Source organism: Ovis aries, chromosome 6, assembly GCF_016772045.2.
Source record: "Ovis aries strain OAR_USU_Benz2616 breed Rambouillet chromosome 6, ARS-UI_Ramb_v3.0, whole genome shotgun sequence".
NCBI classification, from domain to species: Eukaryota; Metazoa; Chordata; class Mammalia; order Artiodactyla; family Bovidae; genus Ovis; species Ovis aries.
This window is the reverse complement of record NC_056059.1, coordinates 26,117,349-26,135,019: the sequence shown is the minus strand read 5'-3', so window position 1 is coordinate 26,135,019 and position 17,671 is coordinate 26,117,349. Positions and strand designations below refer to the sequence as shown.

At 40.7% G+C, this 17,671-nt stretch overlaps 1 protein-coding gene across 4 annotated transcripts in view; it reads left to right on the top strand.

Moving 5' to 3' along the window:
* Window positions 1-13,035, top strand: part of METAP1 (methionyl aminopeptidase 1) — a 57,410-nt gene extending 44,375 nt beyond the window's left edge. For all 4 annotated transcript variants that reach the window (XM_042251226.2, XM_042251225.2, XM_042251224.2 and 1 more), the window contains exons 9-11: window positions 400-543; window positions 5,580-5,645; window positions 8,372-13,035. In XM_042251226.2, coding sequence (XP_042107160.1) covers window positions 400-543; window positions 5,580-5,645; window positions 8,372-8,535 — 374 coding nt within the window. In that variant the 3' untranslated portion in view covers window positions 8,536-13,035. The remainder of the gene's footprint in view (window positions 1-399; window positions 544-5,579; window positions 5,646-8,371) is intronic.
* The last annotated feature ends 4,636 nt before the right edge of the window (window positions 13,036-17,671 follow it).

The following is a 17,671-nucleotide window of genomic DNA, read 5'->3' as shown; positions in this document are numbered from 1 at the left end:
TCCTTCATGAGTGTTCCTTTTTCTCCTGATGCTCTTTATTCTCTTATCTCTCCTGCTTGCTTTAATGGAAAGCCCACTGACCTTAGAGAAGGTGAGGAAGAGAAGTGTGTTTTCCAATCTCTTTGTTTGTTCAGAGAGCAAATGGTGCCACTCCCAGCCCCTGACTGCTCCACAGACCCTCCTCTTCTGCAGCAAAGGAGGAACCAGGTGCTGCTGGCTTGACTCTCAGTTTCATTGTTTCCCGGCAGTCTAACCTCTCTGAGCTTTGGTTTCCTCATTTTGAAAGTCTTACGTGTAGGCGTGTAAAACCTTCAGAATGGTTCCTGGCATAGATAGTGATTGCTTAGTAATTATCAGTTATTCTTTCTCTTTGTCACGAGTCTTCTCTTTTCCTTTCAGTAAAGCCTGGTGTTCGATACAGAGAATTGGGAAACATTATCCAGAAGCATGCACAAGCAAATGGATTTTCAGTTGTTCGAAGTTACTGTGGGCATGGAATCCACAAGCTTTTTCATACAGCCCCCAATGTACCCCACTACGCCAGTAAGTACTGTCCAAAGAGTTTGTATTGGCTGACTGTTTATTTAGCAGATATTTTTTTCCCAAACATTTAATAGGACCCACTGTTTCGTATCTATTAAAATAATCTATTAGCTGTTATAAATAGCTCCCCAAAATGTGTATACTCTGCACATATCTTGCTCACAATAGTCTAGAGCCTGTGTGTTTGGTCACTGTGAGGCGTGGGTGGAACAGTTATTCTTTGATGCAGGCGCTTGTCACTTTCAACACATAGCTTTCAGGGTCACTTTGGCGGTTCCTTTTCTGATCCTAAAGACATTGGGGAGGAGGGGAGAAGCATGGAAGGGTATGCTTGGGAGGTTTTAGTGGGCCAACATGGACTTGGCACAGATCACTTACATTTACTTTTCATTGGCAGGAATTCAGTCATATGGCTACACTAACTGCAAGGCAGGTAGGGAAATGTGATCTAGCTGAGTACTCTGGAAGAAAAGGAAAACAGTAATTTTGGTGAACAGCCAACACTTCTTGCCATATATATTCTGACTCTAGATTAAACTGATTCCACTAAGTTTGATTTGAGTTCTTAATACATGTCAGATACAGTGTTCTTTGTTGGTATAAATAGAGGAGAATAGACAAAGTATCCTTTCCTCAAATTGAGTGCTGTCTGATAGATTAACAAGGAAGTGTTGGATGAGTAGTCTTACAGAACCTTTTCTCTTGAAGAGATAAGACACACGGGAGTAAGTTTGTTATTTAGTGCTGGAAATGAAAGCTATCCATATTAGGTAACATAAGCAATTTAATAAATATAGAGGAGCCACTGCTATGTAGAGACTTTCATGTACCTTTTTGGGCTTAGGTTTGCTCATACATACAGAATCACGGAATGGTACCTACCCTAGAACTGTTCCTGGAATTAAGGGAAATCTTGCTTGGAAAGCACTTAAAGTTAACTTTTAGAATGAAGATGATGGTGATGATTTGTGTTATCTCGTTTGGGCATCACAACTATGAATAATTTCTTAGCTCTATTTTTAAAAAGCAGAGTCTGTTTTACTTAGGTCCACGCAAACTAGTGAATAAATGTCAGGGGTAGGATTGGTACCTGGGTTCTGTCTGCCTTTTTAGAGTCAGTCTTTCCCTTGGTGCCTAGTAAGGATGTAAGCAGTTTGGCACTGAGTCTTGTGGGAGAAATAAAGAATGAGATTTTGGTTTGCTGGAGATGAGAAAGAGCATTCCATATGGTGGTGCTGCTGCTGCTGCTGCTGCTGCTGCTAAGTCGCTTCAGTCGTGTCCAACTCTGTGCTACCCCATAGACGGCAGCCCACCAGGCTCCTCTGTCCCTGCGATTCTCCAGGCAAGAACACTGGAGTGGGTTGCCATTTCCTTCTCCAATGCACAAAAGTGAAAAGTGAAAGTGAAGTTGCTTAGTCGTGTCTGACTCTTAGCGACCCTGTGGACTGCAGCCCACCAGGCTCTTCCATCCATGGGATTTTCCAGGCAGGTGGGGAAATATGAATAGGTGCTTCAGGTTGACAGACTGAACAGAGACAAACTTAGGCTAAGAGTTACATGTGAGCTAGAAATGGGCAGTGCCAGATGGAAGATATCTGACTTCAGTTTTAAGGAATTGCAGAAGATTTTTTGGCAGGAGAATGGCCAGGTGAAATTGTTATTTTGAGAAGATAAATTTACCAGTGGTGTCTGGGATGTATTGCAGGTGTGAGCCAGCCAGGCTTGTCAGCCTAATGGGCAGTTGTTTCTGTAAATCCAGGTGCGAGGTGGTAAAATCCAAGATAACGACAGTTGCGATGAGAAGGGGAAATGAGTGAGAAACCTCTCAACAGGAGAAGCTAGAGAAGTCACTTAAGCACAGCATTTGACATGAATCAATAAGCATTTATTAGCAGACCACAGGGTCCTTTTTATTTCAGCTGGAATTGTGCGCAGAGTGAAAGCTAGCAATAGATACTAAGCAGCCGACTTTGTTCCTTCCTGCTCAGCCCTGGTCACCTATTGTGCATTCCCTTTAACAGGGTGTCAGTGGCTATTCGGATGACACTGCTGTGTGCCACACGTGTGCATGTGTGTGTTTTGTGTGTGGAAAAAGTGTGGGCAAGGGAGAGAATGAGAAAAGCACCCTTACTTGCAGAAGTATCACTCAGATTTAGGGATGGATTGTATGAAGAGAGCCTTTACTTACTGATGTTAATTTTTATTGGGATATGGTAGGTTTATAGTGTTGTGCAAGTTGCCGGTGTACAGCAAAGGGACTCAGTTAATGTTGTTTAGTCGCTAAGTCGTGTCTGACTCTCTTGCAAGCCCATGGACTGCAGTCTGCCAGGCTCCTCTGTCCATGAGATTTCCTAGGCAAGAATACTGGAGTGGGTTGCCATCTCCTTCTCCAGGGAATCTTCCTGACCCAGGGATCAAACTGGCATCTCCTGCTTGGCAGGCGGGTTCTTTACCATTGAGCCCCCAAGGAAACAGTAAAGTGAATCGGTTATACATATACATATATCCACTCATTTTTAAGATTCTTTTCCCATGTAGGTCATTACAGAGCGTTGAGCAGAGTTCCCTGTGCTGTGCAGTAGATTCTTACTAGTTGTCTGTTTTGTGTGTAGTAGTGGGTATATGTCATGAAGAGAGATTTTTTGAAGGAAATAAAATTTATGGGAGGAGGAGATACGGGTCAGTGATGATAGTGTCAGCACAGTATGGCCCCACTGATATATAAGATATGCCTCTTGAGTTTCATGTTAAGCTGCTTAATTAGAGATAAACAATTCTGAAAAAAGAAACAAGGACCCATGTATACTTCATTTCATCCACTTTGCTGTATTTATGAAAAGTCAAGTGTTAATCGGGTTAAAATAAAATATGTTGTGGTCTCTTTAGGGAAGCATTAAAGGAAGCTACTGGAGTCTTTGTACAGCAGAGGCTTTTGAATGAAAATAATCCCTTCTTTAACTTGTAACTGTATTCCTCAGCAACTGAGTGTGAAACCAGGAAATTGTGTAACTTCCCTCCACGTCCTGTATAAAAGAGATCTTTGTTAAGATGAGCGCTTATGTGCTTCCTTACCATTATGGTTTGGAAGTAAAGGTGATACTGCCCTACCTTGAGAATATAGATCACCCTCATGCTGTGAGGCAGAGAGCAGAGCAGTTGCATGACTCAGCAGTATCATCTGCTATGGTGTAGACACTCGGAGGGTGTGTTTTTGTTGAGTGAGCTGTGTTGAGAAACTGAAACCATGAGCCAGAGTGAGCTGGGAATTGTAACTTATTGAACAGTGAATCAGTGGCAGGAACAGGAGTGGAACTTGGATTCTCTTCATCAGCACTGTCCAGTGAAGTCATATATGAGGCACGTATCTAATACTAAGGACTTCTCTGGTAGCTCAGACAGGAAAGTGTCTGCCTACAGTGCGGACGGAGGAGCCTGGTAGCCTACAGTCCATGGGGTCGCAAAGAGTCGGACACAACTGAGTGACTTCATTTTCTATCACTTTCATGTGATACTAAAACTTCTAGTTGTCATATTCAAAAGCAAGAAACAGATAGTTGATCTTACATTTAATTTAACCTATTACATTAAAATTTAGCATTTCAGTGTTTAATCAGTGTAAAACTATCATTGAGATATAGTACATGCTTTTTTTGTCTTTGAGATCAGCATATGTTTTACGTGTACATTCTGACTTGCCACTTTCCAAGTGTTTAGCCTCATGCACCCAGGTGCTGCTGTATCTGCCAGTACAGTTCTCAATTCCTTTATCCATTTTTATTTCTGTGATACTGCACTGACTCTTTTGATATCCCCAAGGGCATATGACCAAGTCTATATATGTAGTAAATTGCATGTCATTTGGAGGGAAAGTTCATGCAATTAGAGATAAAAAGTCAAAGTTGTTTTTGCCCCTCAGATTTTTACAATAATTTAGAAACTCCTGATTTGGAATCTGTAGGTTGTTTATTTTGCCAATACCTAAGATAGTGGAAAGCAGCATGATTGCTGTTCAGGAGGAAAGATCGGCAGGAATATAAACGTGAGGGTGAAGTTAGAACAAACCTAGGCAGAGCTATAAAATAGAATCAGCCTGTTGAATAGACCCAGCGGACACATGGGTCACCATCTGGAAGCACAGCAATCTTATCAAGGAAGCCTGAAAGCCGATGCTCTCGCCACCTGGTGGTCAGGCCGAGAAAGTGCAGCCACCCGTTTACTGATGCTCTTACCAGCTCTTGATTTTTATTCTGGAAGTTAACCTGTTCTCCATTTTTGAGATTGTCCTAAAAGACCTATACCTCTTTCAAATTTTTGGCCTTTTTGGGGAGATGGCAAATCTGGACACCAACAGTTGAATTTCTCGTGATGATCCTGAAAAATATGTACTGGCAAATTTGGACAAAATAGGGAGAAATGGAAATTTTGTTTCCAGTAAAAAAGGGAATAATCCTGCCAGCATTAAAAAAAAAAAAAGTAGGTTAGTGTGCAGGGGCTTTTTTTCCCTTCCCAAGATAAGACAGTTTACAAAACTTGCTAAAAATGGTGCAGTTGTTTCCGTGGGCTGTGCCCCTACCTCCACCCCGACATCCACACCCACTCCTGTCCCAGCCAGGAGATTTGCAACTTCTGGCATAGACTGAAATATCTTGTTCTCCTTTATACTTGGATAAGTATGGAACCTTATTGGTTACAGAATTGCTATTCTAACCCTGCTATAACATAAATGGAGGTATTTTTGCTTTCATAGAAGTGCTAACTACATCTGAAATCCAGTCTAGGGCATCTCTGTATTTTCCCAGAGAAAACAAGCAAAATGAAGTATGCCTAGGACAATATCTGTCCCAGAGTAGGTGGTTTTCAGAGCACCTGTTTGCTGAATGATCTACTTTAAGAAAGGAGAGTCAGGAGAGGAGAAATTCATTAATATAAGAATCACTCATGGGAATGTAAGTTGTGTACTTTTTCCAGGGAAGTGTTTAACAATATGCTGTAGGTTTTTTTGCTGTGTTCTGAGATTTTTTTTTCTTTAATTTCAGAAAATAAAGCAGTTGGAGTGATGAAGGCTGGTCATGTATTTACGATTGAGCCAATGATTTGTGAAGGTGAGGAAAAAGGGATGCCGTAACATTCTGTAATTGAATTTTTATTTACGTTTGGTTACTCATGATCAGATTAGTAGTCTGCTTGATTTTGCTTCATTTCCCCTCCCTGTGCCCTCTAGAACTCAATTCAGTATCATGTAGAGAACTGAAAATTGTAATGGTTGGCAAGAAAGCAGTACTTTCTCCATGGTAATTCATCTGCTGTGAGTAGATCCTGAAGTACTTGAGTCCTGGTCCCTTTTCATAAAGCTTCTGTCAAAGGGTGTGTTGTACTAACTAGTTGCCTCCGTCAATCAAGGCTGTGTGGAAATTGTTGCGTGTCTTCGTGTGGGTGAGAAAGAGGGGCGAAAAGGAAATTAGAGCCATTTTTTTTGAGGTAGACACAGTCGTTTAATTGTCCACAGCCTATGAGGTAGAGGTGCTGTCCCCATTATCCATGAGAACAAACTGAATTTTGAAGAGGTTAAGTGTTCAATAACTTGCCCAGAGTCACTTAGCTAGCTATGTCGCAGAATTTGTGGGACTCTAAAGTCATGAGCTGTCCTGCCTCTTCAGGGCCTGCACGTTGATCGTCAGGCGCTGTCATCAGACAACTGCCGTGGAGAAGGCCCAGCCCGGACGTGCTTTGCACTGGCAGTTCTCTGTCCCTGCCGTTGTGGGTCGCTGTGACAGGCGCGTGACAGCTGTGATCAGTGTCACGACTCGAGCCCTCACCGAGGCTGTCGGAGCGATAACGGGGCCTCCTTCGCCAGTTCTCTGTTGGGATTAGGGGATGCAGAGTGATGCAGTGGTCGTAGGGCCCTTACGCCCCGTCCCCTGTGGTAATGGGGTCCCCTCAGGATCCTTCCAGTCTTGTTTATAACCTGATCTTGAGAGTGATACCCCATCACTTCTACCAGATTTTCTTCCTTAGAAGTGAGTCACTAAACCCAGTCCACACTGAAGGGAAGCATTGGAGGTTGTTTTAGAGGCTGCCTTCTTAACCGGATCCTTTGTTCCCTTTTCTGTAAGGTGGAAGTTACAACCTTTATCTTTTCTCTGAATGCCCAGGGCTGTGCTAAGAATTAAGTGAGATGATTCGTATTAACACAAGTACCTTTAAAGGGCTCTACAAATGTCAGATACTGTTTTTGTCACTCCCCGGAAGAACAGTGACCCTGTATAAGCAGTTGAAAGAGGAGTGAGTGTGATGGCAGAGAAGGGCAAGGACAAGAGGAAAGTGTGTTTTGGTTATGTACCTATTTTCATTAGCAGGCACTTGACTTGCCTAGTGGCTCAGAGGGTAAGTTGTCTGCCTACAATTCGGGAGGCCCAGGTTCAGTTCCGGGGTCAGGAAGGTCTCCTGGAGAAGGAAGTGGCAACCCACTCCAGTATTCTTGCCTGGAAAACCCCATGGATGGAGGAGGCTGGTAGGCTACAGTCCATGGGGTCACAAAGAGTCGGACATGACTGAGTGACTTGACTTCTTCACTTCCAAGTGGTGTTTCCTGGAGTAAGCAAATAACAGTATGTTGAGCTGGTTCAGATAATCATCAAATTATACCAGATATACTTCAGTGTAAGCTAGGCTAAATCCCAGCTCCATAGTGGAAAGTGTCTAATTTGAAGAGGAATTTCCTCAGAACAGTAGTCAAATATATTTGACTTAACATTTAGTAAAGAATCTGTTTCAGTAGATAACAGTAGAATTAAAGAAGTATTAATGTCTTAAATCCATTTATGAGAAGATCATTCATTACATTGAAAACTATCTATTCACTCATTGTTAGATGGTTGACAAAGCAAAAGTTAACTTTCTTTAAGCCGCCTCATATTTTCTTCTTAGACTGGGATTTAATGTTGCAGAAGTAGGTTACCTCACGACTTTATACTCTGGGATTTGTCTGAGGCAGTAAGATCTAATGTTTGGTAAAGAGTATTCAAAATAAAGAATATTACTATTATTTTTTAACGTCTAATTTGGAGACAGGAACATCTCTGTACGCTTTTTTGGTAGTGTCTGGAGTTGTAGAACCTTGTAATTCCGCTGCCGTCTTCCCTGCCGTACATCTCATGCCCATTTTCTCTCATTTTCCTTCATTGTCTCCCAGCTTCTTTCACTGTCATTTCCTTTCTAACCCATTCTGCCTCATCGTAATTTTTAAATTCTCTTGCCAAACTCCTGTTTCTTTCCCTTTGCCCTCTTTCTGGTTACAGGGGTGTGGCCTACAAAAATTTCACAGTATAATCAGTTCTCACCATCTGTGTGCCTACCATTTAAAAGTTACACAGGAATTAAATGTTATAATAAAAGTATAAAAAGTTACCTTATTTCCTTCACAATATACACTAGCTATAGTTTAGTCAGATGCCAAAGTTATATCAGGAGAGAGCTAAATTCTTTAATGTAGTCCTGGGATGAGTGGTAATCAGTACATTTACAAAAAGGAAGCTGAGTGCCTTTATTTTTGGAAACAGCATCTTCATTCAGTAGTTGAGAAGTATACAAAACGTGAAGTTGTAAAATTTAAACGTTATTATTGCTTCATTGAACTAAAGACCAAAATGAAGTTGGAAAGGCTTTAGCTTAAACAGATGACATGTACACAGGAATCTTAATAATGAATTGTAAAATTAGTTTTCTGTGCTACCCAAGGATCGAGGGGCACGGGCAAGTACACTTCCTAGAGTGTACTTAGAAAACGGACTGAGTGGTAGAATTAAGAGATGCTGTTTGTTCGTTTAAGGCGGATGGCAGGACGAAACCTGGCCGGATGGCTGGACGGCGGTGACGAGAGACGGGAAGCGGTCTGCCCAGTTCGAGCACACTCTGCTGGTCACGGACACTGGTTGTGAGATCCTGACCCGGCGGCTTGATAGCGCGCAGCCTCACTTCATGTCCCAGTTTTAATTTCCCCCAAGACGGCACATCTCAGTTACACTTTGTGGCTGTACTCCGCATTTTATTGAGAGTACAGGATGGAAGAGGAAATTTTTTTATTACTTGTTTTGTTCCGACTATCGATAAGGAAGGACTGCAACATCTGACATGTGTCCTCAAGAACTTGTCTTGGGTCTGAAAAGGTCAAGAAGAAGAAAGGAAGCATTTCTCAACTCCCCTCGGCCCACCCCCGCCCCCCACACAAATCTCTGCACCCCTGTTTTTCTTCCTTGCCCTCTGAGCACTTTTATTTAAACCTGCTTCTAGTTGCTTATGTCCCTGCCGCCGCTGGGCCAGCACCGCCAGCTGCTTTCCAGGTGAGTGCTGGAGAAGAGAATCCTTGAGACCTGTGACATACGTTGCTCCCATTTTTTTTTTAATTATTATGTATGTGTGGAAGTATACATGTATACATTTTAGATTCCATGTATGTAATTACTGAATACTATGTCACCTGGGGTTTGTACTGATTCTGCCCTGATGGCGTTCTGTGCTGTCATAAACGGACCCATCGTTTGCAGTGATTTAATTCCCAGTTCGAAATTGGCTTCCCTCCTTCCCCTGCTAATGATTTACGCTTATAATTGTGCATAAGAAAGCACTCGGTCAGTGAGACCCTCCAATGTGGGCTCTGTGTGAGTGAATGTATGTGGCAAAATCCACTTTGGACAAAGGTTATCAGGTTTTTAAAAGTTGAGTTTATGGCAGAAACAGCAGTGCTCCAGGCGGAAGCCGGCTGTTGTAGAGAATGATGTTTTTGTAATACATTGCTATTTCAGACCTCTCTTTGGTCATAATGGGAGGAAAAATGCTCCCTTCCCTTCTCTGTCCTACTTCAAGGGCATACCTTGGAGAGATACTCAGAGAAGGCTGGAGGTTGCACTGTGGAAGCTGGGGAAGAGACAGTTCTGAAGCCTCTCCAGCAGGGAGCAGAGTCTGGAAGTGCTAACATCTGGTAAAGCTGGTGGTGGGGCAGAAGGACGTCTCTGGAGGTTGGACAGTTCCCTAGGAGTAGGGATGCGCTGTCCTGGGTGTGCTGAAATCACACTTCTCCTTTGCACAGTTGGGAACCTCATTAGAAATGACCTCTGCTGCCCAGCATCTGTGCTCCTTTCAGTAGTTCAGTCCCAAATGGAAGAGTATCCAGTGAAGACAGATCAAAGTCATTGTCATTGGAGAATACTTGATTACCGGGTATCTGGAAACTGTATGCGAAGATAATTGGATTCCACCGACATGTCACACTTGTAAGAGAACATCTTTCCCAGAGTGCCTCAGACCTTTATTGCTTTAAAGGAATCACGATAATGTTTTCATTACTTTTTATTATTTTGGTGATTTAGTAATGTGGCTGAATCTGGTATAGACTCTTGGGGGTATGTGTGTGAAGTTTTTTATCAAACTGTAATATTTGTGAATGGAATGCCTCGCAATATAAATGTTAATATAATGTGTAAAGGGAGATTAAAAAGTGTGAATGATTATTCTGCCATGTGGTCGTTAACTTTGCTGCATTTTGTTTGAGATTTTAGAAAGAAGTGATGGGAATGGAGTGGCTGATTTCACCATCTAAAATAAACTCATGACGATTTGAGTAAAAATACTTTTTAATGTTGAATGACTGTGTAAAAATTCCAGTCCTGTGTTTAGTTCAGGAGTACCTGTGTAGTATTTGAGATGTAACCATGTTTCTGAGAGTTGTTTAAGACAAGGATTGCCACACAGGTAGTGCAGCATTTTATGTACTGATCATGGAATTAGCGGTGTGGGCTTATTCAGTGTCTACTTTTAGAAAACAAGCTCAAGGAAAAAAATCTTGGTGGGATGGTTTGTTTGTTGTTGTTAAAACACCACACTGGTGATGATGCTTTTCTCGGTTTGGGAGATGTAAAAACAGCATGGGACTCTAGTCTAATTGTATATGTCTAATTGCAAATGTTTATTAGATTTAGATGAGAAAACATCTAGGGTAGTTTTATCATTCTGCCAACTTCTCAGAAATGTCAGTGTGTTAACTTTTTATTTTTTGTATTAACTTTTAAAATATTTTTTTCCCCCTGCCAGTTGTTCAGCCCCCTTTTAATGATAATTTAGAAGGGAAACATGTTTGCGTTTTATCTTCAGTTTATGGCTTTTGGTGACAAAGTGTGTAAGGGCGAATTAGAACCCATTCACCAACACTTTTATGTTACTTGTCACTCTCGTGTCTAAATTGATAGGAAGAAGATGTGTAGGAATTTGCCATCTTAGCTTGACTTCTCAGTTTGTCCTGTCATCGCTCTGGCTTTTCACTGAGTCCGATTAAATTCGAGAGATGGATGTTCCACTTTGCTGAAGCCCCTGAATTGTGTCTGTAAGCCATTTCTGCCCCCTTCCCCCACCCCGTTTTTTTTTTTTTTAACTTACAGCTTTTAATTTTGAAGATTTTTCGAATTTACAGAAAGTTGATAGTGCAGTGAAATACCCACATACCCTTTCCTGTATTCAGCAGTCGTTACCGTGCCTCACCTCTCGGTAAAATAAGCGTTTTTCTTTTGCGAGGAATGGCATCGTACTTTATCTGCTACTGTCGCACAGCTCTTCTAAAACGTAAGGACGTTTCCTGCACGATCATTGTGCAGTCGTCACACCCAAGGAACTGAATGTTCAGAGCTGTCTAATGTGTAGTGCACATCCACACCTGAGTCAGCTTCCTCCAGAGTGCTCTTTTTTTTAAATGCAGAGTCCAAACCCATGGCATTCAGTTGTCATCTGTAGGTTTTTTTTTTTTTTTTACTGTAGAACAACCCTTTTCCACCATTTTTTGATCTCTTAGGAAACTGACACTTGAAAAAGTAGGCTCCCCCTCACTCTGCCCACTTCTTTTTGAGTATCAGCATTAGCTTATTGATTGTTTCTAAAAGTGTTGGTCACTCTAAATGTTCCATGTTTGGCCAGTGGAAGCACCTTTAAGCTTATGGGTCATTTTGCTCTATGCCTATCAGTCTTGGGGCATGTTCTTGATTTTCGCCATATGTTCTCAGTTTGTCATATACTTTTCCTGCCCCAGATTGGGAACTGGCTACTTCTCCATGGAGCCCTGGTTTCTCTTCATGAGGAATGGTATTTGGAAATCAAGATCTGGGTACTGCTGGGGTGTTTATTGCTCCTTGGCCCTTTCAGGGAACAGAGCCAGGAACTGCATTTTTTATAAATTCATGTTGATGTATGGCAAAACCCATCACTATTGTAAAGTAATTATCCTCCAATTAAAAAATTAATTAAAAAATAAATCATGAATTCATTCTGATACTTTGATTTCATATTTAATACTAGCCTTCCTCACCCTTCCCTGTTTCATATTTGTATTTTCCTTCTCCCACGGTGAGAATTTTGGTTCTGAACAACACTAATATTTACTTATTTGCTTGATTCTACATGACATGTAAAATAATTTCAGAATTACAACACCAAAATCACTACCAACAATAAACCTAAGTGCCAAATTTGTGGTTGCTCCTATTCTTGGAATATATCTCACTAGGAGGGTACTGGTTTAAAAGTTAATTGAAGCAATTTGTTTTGATTCTGCTGTATTCTAAATTTCATAAATCATGTGTGTGCTGCTTGTTGCTAAGTTGTGTCTAACTCTTTTGCAACCCCATGGACTGCAGCTCGCCAGGCTCCTCTGCCCATGGGCTTTCCCAGGCAAGATATTGGAGTGGGCTGCCATTTCCTTCTCCAGGGATCTTCCTGACCCAGGGATCGAACCTGCATCTCCTGCTTGGCAGGCATATTCTTTACCACTGAGCCCCGTGGGAAGCCCATAAACCCATGAGCTATTTTTTAATAATAATGCAGTGATCTTGAGGGCTAAAGCATACTATAGAGATGGTGGAGATATTTTAGTGGCCTCAGAGTTAGAAACACTGGAATTGATTGAGATAGTGTGATACTACGATTTTGTCTACATCTGATGGTGTGTGTTCTCTAGCTACCAGAGGAGCAAATTGTACCACTTGTAATGTGGATGTATAGCCCATTTTCTAATAGACTGGGAAAAAACATGTGGATATGGTTTAAGGATATGGTTTTACAATACAGGCTGCATTATGCTGATATTCTAGAAGTTATTAACATGTTTTGCTTTATTTAGAAAAATGAACATCTAAAGAAAGGCAGCACAGGCTCCATGCATTGAAATTCTGTGGCCCCACTTAGTCTCAACTTAGAAGGGTAGGCAGCCTTCTCCTTACATCTTTTTCCTTTTGGTGCCAAGTATTACCTGCTGCTTTTCATTCTGGGGACTTAAGTGAGCAACAGCAGAGCTGTCTGTATATGGTAATTCTGTTATTATAGTAAAATATGTGTCAATATTGCCAAAAAACATGCCAAAAATCAGTTTATGTGGAGCACTCAAGAAGGGCTTCCTGGAAAGATTTTCACTTACCACTTATGTTAAGAGTTCAAAGTAAAGTTTTAAATGAATAATCTCGCTTGTGGGTGTCCAGCCTTTTTACTGTCGCAGAGCTTTTATAATTGTTTCTGACTCCTGGGTGCTTGGCCCTTTTACTAGTACTCCAGCCTCCTCATCCCACTTCCAACAACAAACACATGGCAGTGTTTACTCCCACACACTTGCAGGCACGTTTGCATAGTGGTGTCAGAATATCACAAGGTCAACAAGCAGGACACCAGGGCTGAGTTCTCTAATTTTTTAAACTAGTTGCATGGCTTGGACAAATTTCCATCTCTTTAAGGAGGTATCCTATTTGTGCAGTGACACAGAGTTTAGCAACTGTTTTATTCTATATATAATGTGACTAAGTCAAATTCACCTTATTTCAGTACTTGGGTCAGAGGTCAACAGAAAATTTAGACTAGAATTTTTTCAAACTTTACTAGTACATCTGAGCCCTGGGTGGTTTTGAGGAAACAAAATAGACAAGGATAAGAACTGTTAGTATTAAGATATAGATTTGCAAAAAAAAAGCAACAGGTATTTGAAAGCAAATTTCCACTCTTCCATCTAGATCTGAAAATCCCATGGACAGAGGAGCCTGGTAGGCTGCAGTCCATGGGGTCGCTAAGAGTTGGACACGACTGAGCAACTTCACTTTCACGCATTGGAGAAGGAAATGGCAACCCACTCCAGTGTTCTTGCCTGGAGAATCCCAGGGACAGCGGAGCCTGGTGGGCTGCCATCTATGGGGTCGCACAGAGTCAGACATGACTGAAGCGACTTAGCAGCAGCAGCAGAGTCAGGGTAGTTCTGTGGTGAACTCCTTTCCTGAAGGGAGCATGTGCCTATTTGCTCATCTCAGTGAATTATTTTATGATGTCCAGCTTGATAAAAATCTGTGTGCTTTAAAAGCCTATCCCCCACCCCCACCCCACCCCTCACCCCCCAACCCCAAGTAAAAAGCCCATCCCATCCGCTTTGTTCTTACAAAGTTCCACCAAAAGAAATCTGTATAATAGAGGACTTTGTATGTACTGGTTCACTGTTCCATTTCACTTCATAAATTGTTTCTTTAAAGATATGATTTTCTTGTTATAGTTCTATGCACTTATTATCTGAGTAACTGTTTAAATATACTTAAATGTTTTCCAAATATGGTTTGTGGTGTATTTTTTCTAAAGGGTATTTGCTGACAAAGAATCTGATCCTGCATGTTAATTGAAACAAAATTGGTTGAGATCATCATTTTTCCTGGGTCACACAGTATCTCTAGGGCCAAAGAATTGTTAGTTACTTGAAGGCTTTGATCAGCCTACTTGGGAGACTGGCAGCCAAGCAGATGTTGTGAAGCATTCTGCACATGTAAAATATTCTCCCTTTTCCCCAGGTCAGCAAAACGTTTGAGAATCACCAGCTACATTTGCTTTGAAATGAGACAAATGGAAGTAGCATTATGTATGTATAGCCATTTTTAAGTTGTACACACATTAACTGGCTCCACTGTAACAAAGTTGGGATATAATGCAACTTTGTCCCCTCACCTGAAAAACCTCATCATTCCACTTTATATTAGTCCCCTGTGCATGTAATAAAGAACTTGTTCCAAGTCAGACATGCCTGTATATTTTATGCCCTGTTTTTTTACAGTGAACATCACTAGGTGGGTTAAATAGAAAGCAAAATAGCCCAACATGCTGAAAATAGAAAAGCTGGCAAGATTTGAAAAATGCCAAGTATATGAACATTTTCAATGAGAACCAAAAAGCTGTTAAAAGCTGGTAGTATTGTAAAATTTTAGATCCTTAAAAATTTTTTTTCACTAGCTTTCATAAAATATACAGGGGAGAGATTAGCCATTTGTTAAACTTTTATACCATTTATCCAATAAAGCAGTTTAAACTTCAAGAAATTCCCAATAATGCTTCTAAGGTGGCAGAATTCTAATCTTAAACAGCCAGGACAGATCTGCTTACATGCACATAGTCAATGTTTTTTAGCCCTGTGTTGTCTATGTTCTTCCAAAAACTATTTGGTTCCACAATATACATAACAGCCTAGATGCTATCCAAGAGGATATATTGAAAGGATCTTAACAAGAAATACTTTAAACCTATATATCGTCCCATGATCCAAGAATCTTCATGGTGATACTGGTTCCTTCAAAGAGGCAACTGTGCTTTCATCCAGGAAATGCTCATACCTGTTAAACTGAACTAGCTGGCTCAAGACTATGTACACTTCACTGTGACAGAAATGAAAAGTAAACTTCCTAATTGACCCGCTACAAGAATTGGGGTTACATTGTTTTACTATCTTAAAATTGCTTTACTTTCTCATATTGGTGAACATGAAATGTTTGCCATTCTCATTCGTGTATAACTATACATTCACGTGTAACTATACATGAATGAGTAGAAGACTATTTTAAAAGAAGTGTTAGCTCTTCTCCATTATTACCCTCTTATGTTCTTTGTTACTGCAGTTGCTTAAGGCAGTAAAATATGCTTTGTTCCTGGAAGGCTGAGCTAAAACAAACCAGATTAAAGTACATTTCTTATAGCTGGGGTAGAAGCTAGTTTTAATTTCTTCTTCCAGTTTACACAGGACAATAGGTTGGAGCCCTTTGGGCCCCTACTGAGTCTCTAGCCCTCTAGATAAAATGAGAGAAGCTAGATTATACTGCCTTGTCCTTCAAATGTACCGAAGATCCAAAAAGAAGTCCTGACCGTAACTGCCATTTTCTATTTTCATTTTGGGAGCAATTAAGCCACATCATTCAGAAGAATTGAAACAAGAAAAAGCACATGCTTTCAATTCAACCAAAGATATATATATCAGTGTCCTGATACGAAAACAGTCTTAAGATATAATGTGGAAAAAGTAAAAAGGCACAGAAGAGTGTTAATTAGTATTCATTTGTATAAATTAAGATATATGTATACATGTTATTTCATTCAGAGAAACTTCTGGAAAGATACATAAACTTACCAGCAGTCACCAGTTTTGAGGGGGAGAGGGAAGTTTCACTTTTCTTTCCCATGTAATTTTCTCTACTATTTGAATGTTCTAACTCTTGCATGTATTGCTCTCACGTATTTATTTTTGTGTTAATGAATTACCGGGATTTAAGACTGCACCATTTTTGCTTGCTGCTTTATTCTGCTCAAGGTAAAGAAGCCTAAATGCTACTTAACAATAGCACCAGGAGAACGCTGATAAGCTTGACCATACTAAAATAAAAATTTAAAAATAATAAAATATATTTAAAATATAAAACTTACAAAGGATTGGCATCTAGAATAAAGAAGTCTTAAAAAATTAATCAGAAAAGAAGAATTGATCCAACAGAAAAATGGGCAAAGGATGTAAAGAGATACCTTACAAAAAAGGAAACAGACGAGCTGTCACCTGAGATGGCCCACACCCTGTCTGTGGGTGTGCTACTCTCTAGATAAACCCATTTCTTACCTATCACTTTGTCTCTCAGTGTGTTCTTTCTGCAAAAAGACATCAAGAACCTGAACTTCACCTGAAACTCTCACAACATTGTTAACTGGCTATACCACAATACAAAATTTAAAAAAATGTTTAATCAATTGAAAAAAGAACCTGAGCTACATTAAGTCCTGAGACTAGGTGGGTGTGTGATCTCACCTAAATGACTGTGGAGTCAAGTCCCAGTCAGAATTGCACGACTGCAGATACTTCGTACAGCACAGGGAAATATAGCCATTGTCTTGTAATAACTTTTAGTGGAACATAATCCAAGTTAGTCAGAGAAAGACAGATATCTTCTCATGCTTGATGTCTTTACTTCCTTCCACCCCCCTCCCCTCCTGGATTTTCCTCTGTGTGCCTTCTACAGAAACGGATCCATCCTCTACCTGGGTTTCTTCAGTCTGGCACCTCCACTCTGTATTCCCAAGCCCGGCAGGCAAGGAACAGAGAATCTTCAGGTTAGAAGGAAGGGGAGAAGAATGCTGTCAATACACTTAGATTTCTTTTTTCACTTTGACCGCATAATCTTGTCTTTTCTGAGAGTAGATGAATAAAGGTACTGAAATCATTTACCTCAGATTGGGACTTGAACCCATGTGCTGGGACTTGAACCCAACCAAAACCCTGCTTGGGACTTAAACCCAACCAAAACCCTGCTTGGGACTTGACCCCCACCAAAACCTTGCGTGGGACTTGAACCTACATGGCTGGAACTGAAACCCAGTAAAAACCCATGGTACCTGGTTTCAGGACCTAATGAAGCTCAGAAGAAAAAAAAATACAAATGACCAAAAGAATGAAAGACTTCAGTAATTGAGGGAAATGCAAATTAATTTCATACCCATGTGATTTGTAAAAATTGACAACCACTTTAAAGAGCACAATTGCACTCATCTCACACGCAAGTAATGCTCAAAATTCTCCAAGCCAGGCTTCAGCAATACGTGAACCATGAACTTTCAGATGTTCGAGCTGATTTTAGAAAAGGCAGAGGAACCAGAGATCAAATTGCCAACATCCGCTGGATCATGGAAAAAGCAAGAGAGTTCCAGAAAAACATCTATTTCTGCTTTATTGACTATACCAAAGCCTTTGACTGTGTGGATCCCAATAAACTGTGGAAAATTCTGAAAGAGATGGAAATACCAGACCACCTGACCTGCCTCT